Raw genomic sequence first — 11,046 nt, 5'->3', positions numbered from 1 at the left:
TAGGGCTTGCCTTATGATCTGTGATGCAATTCAGAAAGCCAAAGCAGAAAATAAAGGCTTTTATGTCATATGCTTGTATTTTGCAACTACCTGTGGATCTGCCCCAAACGAAATGATCCAGATGTCCCTCCAAACATAGCATTTGCCACTAAACATTCGTGAAATCCTGAAGATGTACTTTGATGGCACTCTGATGAGATTTTCGACAAAGGAATACACAGCCCGCTAAATCTACCTCGACGTTTACATCAAAATGGACTGTGCCATCTTTCCAATACATTTCATGCTTGCAATAGAAGTCATACTAAAAACAGCTTCACGTGATGCAGGACAAACAGGCCTTGCAATGCGTAACTGAAACCTCCTCTGAAGGTATTCTTAGATAACACAACTTCTCTCTGTACAAATGTAGATTAAACAAGGCTGTTGCAGATGCTGGAATGAGGGTCAAACTAAATAATCTAGAAGCCTCTCCCCCCCCAAAAAAAAAGGAAAATGGCAAAGGCAGTAACTTTTAATGTAACCATACAGCCCATCCCAAATGTTTCGGATGAATCGGTCCAAATCTTTGAAAGGTTGTACGATAGCTCTATAAAGGACACAAACATGATGAGAGAGATCAGGAAAATGGTAGAAGAAGGACTCGAAACTATCGAGAACTGTGGTTTGCCTGGCAAATTTAAAGTCTGGTGTCTGCAGTTTATGCTCATTCCAAAGCTCCTGTGGCCACTGCTGATATACAACATATGCAAAAGCACAGTGACAGCAATCGAGTCAAAAGTCAAAAGGTACACAGGGGGAATGGCTTAGGGTCCACGATGTCTTACAGACATCGCATTTTGCTACCAACAAGGAAAGCTTAAACACAAGGAAAATGCACGTGGCGAAACAAAAAAGTCCTGAAAGAATTAGCTGAAGCTGTCAAATTGATTGCAAACAGGAGTAGGGCTAAACGCCCAGAACCAGTAGCAAAGTTCCACGCAGCATCTAACCAAAAACCAACATCATGTCCAAGGCCTGCAAGCAAAATATTCTGAGTGCAGCCGATGATTGGGTGTGTGCTGCAGATCTGCAACCGGGAAAAGACTATCCTGAATTTATCAGCAAAACTGGATTAAGACCAGATTTTGTGCACCACTGTCAGGCAGCAAAAGAGATCCTTCTGATTGAACTAACAGTGCCATATGATAACAATATTAATGAGACCCATGTTTACAAGTCTGACAAGTATGTTGCTCTAGCCAAAGACTTCAAAGATGCTGGATTCAGCGCCAGCGTATTCGCAGTTAAAGTGGCGCAGAGGGTATTTATAGGCTCGTCTGCCTAAAATAAATCACGTCTGCAAAAATAAATCACTTAATTATAATATCAATCAATGGGTCTTTTTGCCCTTAATTTATCAGAAGAAATAGGAACACTCCATCAAATATAAAATAAAATGCATTTTGGCATGAGTAAAAATCCGAAAATTGGAAGAGAAGTTATAAATATGTTCACATTATGTCATTTTAAAATTCAATTCGGGAATTCAGGATTCACAGATAATATAAAATACATCAGAAATCCCTAAAGTTAAATAGTTAAAATCTGTTATTGCACATAACATGATTCAAAGCACTAGTATAAATGATATAATTCAATCTATTCCGTGCGAAAAAGCCCAACCCCCAAAAATACTAATACTAATATTATTTTCGGCCACAAACAAAATAAGAATATTACACGACTAAAACGAACATAAAAACAAAAATACCTGAATTATTTTTCAAAATAGTTGAACACACTTTTAAATATCCACATAAGTACAGTACATTATTAAACAAACATTTTTAAAAATAACACAACTAACTACGCCAAATTCAGTACAGATAATCATATCATCTAATAAAATTAAAATGTAAATGCTCAGACCCCTCACATAAAAATAAATGTAACTGCCAAAATAAAGATTTGTTTTTTTTTAGTAATGATTGCCCATATTGTAAAGTTGAATGCAATAATCAAAGAAGAAAGCGCCCGCGTGGGTGTGCATTGTGCGGTTATACAACTTCGGATGGGATCTGAGAGAGAGAAATTAAAGATGGCAGCAATGGATTTATAAGGTGTAGTCTAGTGGAATCTCACGAGATCTCATCTTCCACTGCACACGTATGCAAATGAAATAGGGTCAGTTTCTAATAAAATGCCTGTTGGCGGAGGCACTTGGGAGAACACGTGCTAGAAGTTGAGAGAGAAAGTTGACAGTGACGAATTCTAGCTGAACTTTTGTTTATCGTATTTAGTTTATTTTGTTTTGCTGTTTACCAGCCCATTTAACTGCACATATCAGTACGTTGTATATTCTTTAACGGTGACACAGCTGTTGATGAATGAAACACACGTAAATAACATGATAACCCTAATCAAAATATTCCAACCTTAGAAAAGCACACAGCGACCTTAAATAACAACAACCCTCAAAACAAATGCAATATTTCCAGAATTAACTTGCAACCAACAGACCAATATATATCTGATTCTTCTCCTTAAAGATATTCAATTCGAAACAACCTTAAATTAAATACCCGGATATTAATCTAAATGGGCATTTAAATGATGAAACTAAATTATTCGATATGAAAATTCACAGATATATAGGCGTAACTTCGAGGTAAAAATAATCTGAGAATCTCAAACCACAAAAAAAGAAAATATACAGAATAAAATAGGCACTTCTTTTACTATTCTTACTAAAAAACTCAACATTACACATTTATTCTTCTACTAAATTTCTTATTCTACAAAATGCTTTATAAGTTAGAAGACCATTTCATCCAAGACATGAAAATTGTGAAACAAAATGTTTTTACTATAGGCTTTAAAAATAAAGGTACAAGATTCAATTTGAAATTTATTTATCTTCAAAGTGCACATTTATAAATTTTACAAAGTAAGGTATAAAAATTTAATTTAAATTGAATCAAAAAATTATCTTGGATTTATTTTATGTAATGTACATTCTGTTGCACCTTAAAAAAATCATTGAAACTTTTATATCTATATCATTAATTGCTAGATTAAAGATAATGACTTTAGATTGCAACAAAATGTAAATTTCATAAAATAAATCCAACGTAATTTTTTCTTATTTTTGTGATGCTTCCGTTGTTTACTTGACTGCCCGTTCTACACCCTGTGAATGTGAGGAAAATATGGCAAGTCAAGCTATTTCCTATTAAATAATGAGTCTCCGAGTTCAGAATAAGAAAAATCTTCCGTCATTTGTTGTTCAAAACTACCACATAATGTCAAATCTATTAATTCTGTCCAATGACTTGTATTAATATATATATTTGGTATTATGTTTAATTGTTTCTTGATTGACTTCCTACTCCTGAAATAATATAAAAATTAATTGAATATTAAAAAAAATCAATGACTACTGCTTTAATAATTATGGTGAAATTTGATAAAATCTAAAAAAAAATGTTTGTATAAATTGGAATAAATAATTGAGTCATTGATAAATGAAGAAATGTTTACTTACCTAATGACAAAAATTATTTTTAAAACTTATCTTAATTCAACTTCCTCCATTGAATATAGAATATTTTCAGGCAGAAAACAAAATGCATTACCTTGTATGTTTTTAATATAATCTGCTAGATTACATGATGCTGCTCCTTAATCCTCTGGAGTATATTAAAAATGTGCAATTGCTGATTGTGGTTTTTATTTTTTTTAATTCCAAACCAACAAATTGCATACACATTTACAATAAAATTTATTAACCTCTGGAGTTTTGCTGTCAGCCTTTGTATGCACCACGAGTCCAATAACACATGAGGCTGAGGGTTAAAGTTAGCCATCTTGCCTGGTTTAAAGGGCCAATTTTCCATGAAGCATATATAGAGTCAACTTTACCTTTAGAAATACCTACTGTGTATGCATACAGTAATCTTTGGTTAAAACTGAGGTCATTTATTTAATCAATTTTCAAAATTGAATCCAGTCGACTGCTAATAGTGGAAAATGATATTTGGGGTAAATCATGGCAATCATTTGAGCATAATTTCCCAAGGGACCACTGAATGTTATATAGCATTTTGCACGTTTCTAAAAAAAACCTGAAAGGTAGATTATTATGGTGCAAAGAGCAACCAATCGTATGAAGTTTTCTAGCGACTTTTCTTTCTAAAATTGCAACCATTCCACCTTCACAAGCTGTGTTTGCATTAGTGTTGTCAACAACTTGATAATCTTTTCACTGTTGAATTCATGCAAAACATTCATCTCTTGCTCTGCATGAAGAACACCTGTTGCACCACTGTTAGGAAGAATTCTGTGTGTCAGATATTTACTTTTTTATGTTGTCTGCATTGTTAATGTTAAATGGTGTTCTGGTTCCTTAATTTTTTTCATAGTTTTCTGTTCATTTTCCTCCACAATTTCCTGTATCCTTATCTATATCTCCATCAACTGCAATGCATATCAGATTGTCCACACTTTCATAATGTTTTTTTTGGAAGATGTTTTAACTTTAGTTTTTGCCCTGTCCACTAAACTTTTATCAATAAGAATATTGCTTATATTAATATTAACTATAATCCAAGTGCAAAGCATTGGCAAGGGTGCTCCAAGATTTGAAGATATGTCCCACCCCTCACTAACTCAAGAGCATATCTGGGAAATTTGATAACGCTATTTTGGATAACTCTTTGGCTGCAAATAAGGCTATGTTGGATAACTCTTTGGCTGCAAATATTCTTCATCTGGTTCTGCACTTTGAGAAGATGAGTAAGAAGGGCAGGAAATATCTGAAGTTGAAGGTGTCGGTGATAAATGTACATTTTTTTTATTAACCCCTCTCGTCCCTTTTTACATTTTCATAACACTTTTATCAACTGCATAAAGCTAAAGTACCTTTCGGCACTAGTTTGCTCCTCTAACCCTTTAGATATTGACGGGCCTCAACTGGAACCTAAAAAATAAGATTTTACATATATTAAAATATATATAAACAGATTAATATAAAAATTAATTTGCATTAAAATATGGAAATTAGTTTGGATATCAGATTATCTCATAAAAACATTGGAAAAAATATAAACTGGCGCTAATAATCTGCCTTATCTGGCAATTTGCTTTATTGCCTTTAACATGAAGGTCGTCACAACTTAAAACTGGCAGATTGCAAGAACAGGACAAATTATCAAATAGTGAATCCAGTTTTTCTATCCAGAATTTCTCTTGGGAAGCGGAAAAAGATGTTCGATTCATTTGTTTGGCATTCTTGAAACATAGTATAGTAACCATTCTTAAAATAGTCATTTCACTTAAAAGAGTTAAACATGGATTGACCGCTTTCCAAATACCCATGATTCCTTTGTTATTAATTTAGAAATAGTAAGATTTGAAAGGGGAGGATCAGTATTTGTTAAATGGTAACTATATTGAAGAATTTGACGGTAAATTGGAGGCTTCGTTTTATTTAATACTGTATGTAGTCCGGACAATTTCATTACATTTTTAATGCGAGTTGAAATAGTAGATGTTCGGGACATTCTTAGATATCTGAAAAAAAAACATACACTCAGATATTAAATTACACAAATAATCTTTGAATAAATTTGATTTAAAAATTGGGTATCTATGCACTTATGTTAGCGTGCTATTTTTTAAAATCCTATTTAAATTTGATGTTAAAATAGTTTTCTAAACAATATAGTTTTCATTTTAGCACGGTAACTTAAGTGCATACGTACCGACATTTAAAAAAAATTCGATTAAATTTGAAATAAATACATAATGTTAAAGTACTGTTTACCTACCTTAAAGAGAAACCTGAGTTCTGCTCGTAAAGTTTTCTTTATTATTAAATAAACACTGCTTTTAAAATAGAAACAAATCGGAATAATTATATACGTTGATTTTTTTTTATATTTAAGTCCATTTTAATAAAAAATTGGAGCGATATTTAAAGAGAAAATTAGATGCTGAAATAATTCAAAAGTTTATTAAAAGCGCTAACAGTAAAAATAAAAACGCACGGGGGTTGTAATTTCAACCGGTGATTCCGTATAATTACCCAACCCAAAAAAACATCCATATATATATATACATATATATATATATATATATATATATATATATATATATATATGATGAAAATAATGGAAATATTACTCCGACAAAATAGAGAAATAAAAAGGAACACACCGTATTATGTGTTCATCAACGTTTCGTCTTTATTTCGAGACTTCCTCTGGATGAATGAGATTAAGAAACAAAAAATGCCAGTACAAAATATTTAAAAATGTTTCACGTGCCATAATTGCCATCATAAATACAAAAAATAAAAAATAGCAATTCTCTAAGTGCATTATTCTCTCATTCATTGCAGCATAATCACACCTGTGACTTTAAACAGACAAAAGTAGTTAAATTTATTTCAAATAAACTGCGCTGTAGACTTCTTGAATCTGCGCTTATCGCAATTTAAAGCACAATTAAACAACGTGCAGGTTTCTATAACATAGCGCCATTAATAAGTAAACTTTTATTAAAAGAACATTATTTAACTGTAGACGCAGGTTAACCTTCTCACACCATTCAAACACCCCCTGTAATAATTAACACATCATCTCAATCAATAAATTACATAAAAAACACTAATCTCATTTCTGTTACAAACCTATATTTGAATTTCAACAGATATATCTTTTTACCAGTAAGAATATTAACTGCGTTCATATTTTTTAAAATTACATTAACCACTATATGACGTCACTAAAATGCCCCTCTCTTTAACATCCCCATCCCTCCCCCCTCCTTTTTGAATTTCCAACGTCTTTTCCGTTTTTCTGAAATAGAACTGCATCACACTGTGCACGTGAAACATTTTCAAATATGTTTTACTGGTATTTTTTGTTTCTTAATCTCATTCATCCAGAGAAAGTCTCGAAATAAAGACGAAACATTCATGAACACATAATACGGTTTGTTCCTTTTTATTCCTCTCTATATATGTATGTATGTATGTATGTATGTATGTATATATATGTATATATATATATATATATTCCCTCTTTCTCTCTCTCTTTATATATATATATATATATATATATATATATATATATATATACATATATATATAGTAAGTTATAACATATATATGGCGATTAAGCTAAACTGGATATTCCGCGTTTCATCCACTCTAGGACTCTTCATGCTTATGCGCGAATTTTGTGGTTGTTGTCGTTTTTATATACGCATATTCTATTGAGATTTTAGTTAGCCAATCAGCTTTCTAGTATCCACCGAACCCTTCCTATCAACCAATGAGCATGCACTTATCGGACGAAGGCCAATTTGACCTCTGGTTGACCTGTTCCTTTGTGTGTGCTCTATTTACCCTTGATCTGTTTTAAATCTAGGTTAGTGTTTTTTATGTTAGTTTATATATAAATATATATATATATGTACATACATATATGCACATATATATACATATATACATACATATATGTATGATTGTTTATGTATATTCATGTTTATTTACTTTATTTGTTTGTGTTTGTTAGTTTTAAAACTATTTTGTATCGCTATCCTAGAGTAATTTTTTCTTGTGAACAGAGTTGTTTGCTATTTCTCTTCTACAATTTAATAGATGTTGGGGTTCTTTAAAGTACAGGATAGCAAATTTTTCCTGAAGGCATAATCTACATGGGTCGTCTAGGTCCATACACGTGGTAGCTTGTCTTATTATTTTCCATTCAACTACCGGCGAATATCCGCTTTCCTTGAGTTCCCAGTATTTGTTTGCTAGCGTTGTTTTCATACGGTGTTTTTTTATTGTTGAATGTACTTTTGTGGTCATAATATCGAGTTTTGAAATCTAAGGAATTCATACCTACGTATTAATTATTGTATATTAATTTCTGTCATGTAAATACGTTGGTCCCTATGTCTAAAATGAAGTTATGTTCTGTTAATACTGTTTACTGATTAAAGAATATAGGATGTAGAAATATGATTATAGATATAATATACATGGATTATACATATATTCTGTGTAATATACATATATATTATGTAAAATATATAGCCATCCACAGATAGACTGTTTCGCTGTACCACTCTTCAGTGAACCTATACTAACTCAAAACACGATTGAAACTTGACTCCTCGAAAAAGAATTAAATAAAGGGAAAAAAATTAGCGACATCAAAAAAGATGAAAAGAAGAGATAGAAGAGGGAATCAACGAAATAAAAAGAAAAAAATCCCATGATAGAAAGCAAATGTTAAGGTACAGTGAAAATAATTGAGCCAATTTTAAAGAAATACAATATTGAGTATAAAACACGAAACAAAATGAACGAATGTAAGTATTGAAAACAATGAACATTAGAAAAAAAAAAATCCCGAAAACTAGATTTACTTAAAATGCAAAAGCGGGAGACAACAATAGTTTATCTGTTCTCTGGTCGACGAAATTAAATATCATAAAACAGACCGATCCGCCAACCTTTTTATTTTGATCTTGATTCAGAAAGTAGCAGACAAAAAGAAAAATGCAATAAAAATATATTTTGTTATTATTATTGCTAATGTTATTTTTATTTTTATAATTAATAATGATACTGCTCCTTCCCCTTTCCTCCTCCTTCTCATCCAGCTACTCCTCCTCCTACTACTAATAATAATAACTATGATGATTATAAGTAACATATCATTGTGGAATGCACATGCTTGCAAGAAGAAGTCCAATGTAGCAGATAGGGGGCGTGGAGTTTATATAGAACCCTTCCCTCCTCTTCCCTCTTGAAAATACAATAATTGCATTCGTAGTGTACGTTGTACTATTTTTAAACAATCTGACGTATTAGTCCTTAAACTTAGTAGGACGGGTGCGTTACACAAAGTCCTTCGCTAGAGACCCAATATATATATATATATATATATATATATATATATATATAATTGCTGTTAAAAAAGGGAAGACTGATTTTTTTTTGTATCCATGGAAAAAGGAAGGACGGAGGGAAAATATTCAATGAAGGGTTAGAAAAAAGTTAGACAAATAAGGAGGTAGAGTCGGCCGCCTAGGTTTCACCCTCACTTTCAAAGTCGAATCGAGGGTTATTTTTTTTGTATAAGGAAACAAAATGAAACGGGGGGGGGCGACTAGAATAAAATCAAATTATCGGAATTAAGAAAAAAAAAATGGAGGAATAACTGAAATAAATCTATCGTAATTATAGTTGTACAATGGAGACTATCACACCAAAACCCAAAAGACAATCTTTCTGCTTACAGGGAGAAGGTTTCTTTAAACAGACGTGAATAGTCTCCAAGACCTTCAAATGAAATTACGAGTGAGCGTGATTTAGGATAGAAAATGAGTTACTGCTGAAATTCATTGCGCATCGCGGGTTTTTTTAAAAAATGGTCCGTTACAGTAGAACAATATGTATTTATCAAAATGTCCGATGATCGGTAGATTCCATTCCGAATTTTGCTGGGTACATGTTGTTGGACGCGACCATCCAACTTAAGGATTGTTCTTCCCACGTAGTTGGCACTGCAGCTACATTTTAATACATAAGTGACATTATTCATATAATGGAGGGCAAAGGGTCCTTCTTTTTACCATGGTTACAAAAGAAAACTAGTCTTCACTTTTTAATAGCTATAATAGAGTTTTGTTCCCAACAAAATTAATAATAATAATAATAATAGTATATATATATATATATATATATATATATATATATATATATATATATTGCATAGGATCATGTATATCAAACATGTATTTATTTTTCTGAATAATTTTTTTTTATTTATAAACAGGTTCACTTTCAGATCGAGGAGAATTGGTCAAGATGCTTTGCGATAATAAAATGTAATAGCAATAATCTTATATCGACTTAAATTGTTAGCATAATTCAAACTATTAATCAGATTTGTTCAGCTTGCGTAAGCTTTTTCTATTATCCTCAGCAAAGCCTTATAAATACGTATAAGTAAGTGATTTCGTAACTTTTTGAAAAGCAAGTTCTGTCCTATTCGACCGTATTTTATTTTAGATTAGCCAACTCTTTTTATTTTACTTTTGACTACACGTGGTTTTAATAATTTACATTTCAGCCATTCTTTCGAAAACACTTATTCCGGGTCAGAACATTGTTAAACGGCATGCATTTTGCAAGAATAATTTTCACATCAGCTGATAAGAAAATATACATACATCTATTTACACTTGATTTCACATGACAATTCTCGTACTTTTTATAAAATCAATATTTACATATTGATTGATTTATTAGGATAATTTGATTTGTGAAATAAACTTTTGATGTTAAATAAATGAACTACTACAAATAGCCTTAGTCACATCATAGAAAATCAAATGCATGTTCACAAAACGACAAACTGCCACATGATATGTAAAATGGAAGTTAGAATGTATCTACGGCTGTACGTTGGTTTTGCTTGTTTAAGAAGGTTTTAACCTGGGTATGATAGGTATCGTTAAAATCAATAATGGTTATCCTGTTGACCTTATTGATGACTGTATTTTCAAAAAGGTTGCGGATTTTAAATCCCCTAAAAAGTTTGGACCCTTGAAATGCCCGGTTTATTTGAAATTACCGTGGATAGGGGAGGGGAGTAATATAATTTCCAAACAGATTCGAAGAAGTATTTACGATTGCTTCAATTCGGTGACCTTGCGTGTGGTATATACTACGATACCTGCTTTTCCGGCTTTCCGCAAGGATAGTTTGCCTTACATCCAAAATAGTAATATTGTATATCAGTTTAAATGCCAGTGCGATGTTGGTTATGTTGGGCGAACATCCTTGCACCTTTTGACTCGTATAAACCAGACAAGGGAAGATGGGGTTCGGTGGTCTCCCTCCTTCTGCAGCCTTGGACTCTGCTATTGGCCAGCATTTGGTTGACAACCCGTGCTGTGCCGATAGATATAAAATAGATTGGTTCGAGATGCTACATAGAGCGGACTCCAAAAACCATTTAAAGATTTTGGAGGCAGTCTCTA

The 11,046-nt window shown here is 32.1% G+C and overlaps 1 protein-coding gene across 1 annotated transcript; it reads left to right on the top strand.

The window, feature by feature from the left end:
* Positions 1 to 1,006: 1,006 nt before the first annotated feature.
* Positions 1,007 to 1,327, top strand: LOC145252613 (uncharacterized). Its single transcript, XM_080112326.1, has one exon. The coding sequence runs from the start codon at positions 1,007 to 1,009 to the stop codon at positions 1,325 to 1,327; it is 321 nt and encodes a 106-aa protein (XP_079968452.1).
* Positions 1,328 to 11,046: the final 9,719 nt, after the last annotated feature.

This window comes from Euprymna scolopes, chromosome 3, assembly GCF_053919585.1.
Source record: "Euprymna scolopes isolate OS-2025 chromosome 3, ASM5391958v1, whole genome shotgun sequence".
Classification (NCBI taxonomy): domain Eukaryota; kingdom Metazoa; phylum Mollusca; class Cephalopoda; order Sepiida; family Sepiolidae; genus Euprymna; species Euprymna scolopes.
Note: the sequence above shows the minus strand (reverse complement) of the source record. Positions and strands in the feature narration are given on the sequence as shown.

Bases quoted from the DNA above. Each gene is read 5' to 3' on its own strand.
- LOC145252613 (XM_080112326.1), top strand. From the start codon at position 1,007: ATGTCCAAGGCCTGCAAGCAAAATATTCTGAGTGCAGCCGATGATTGG.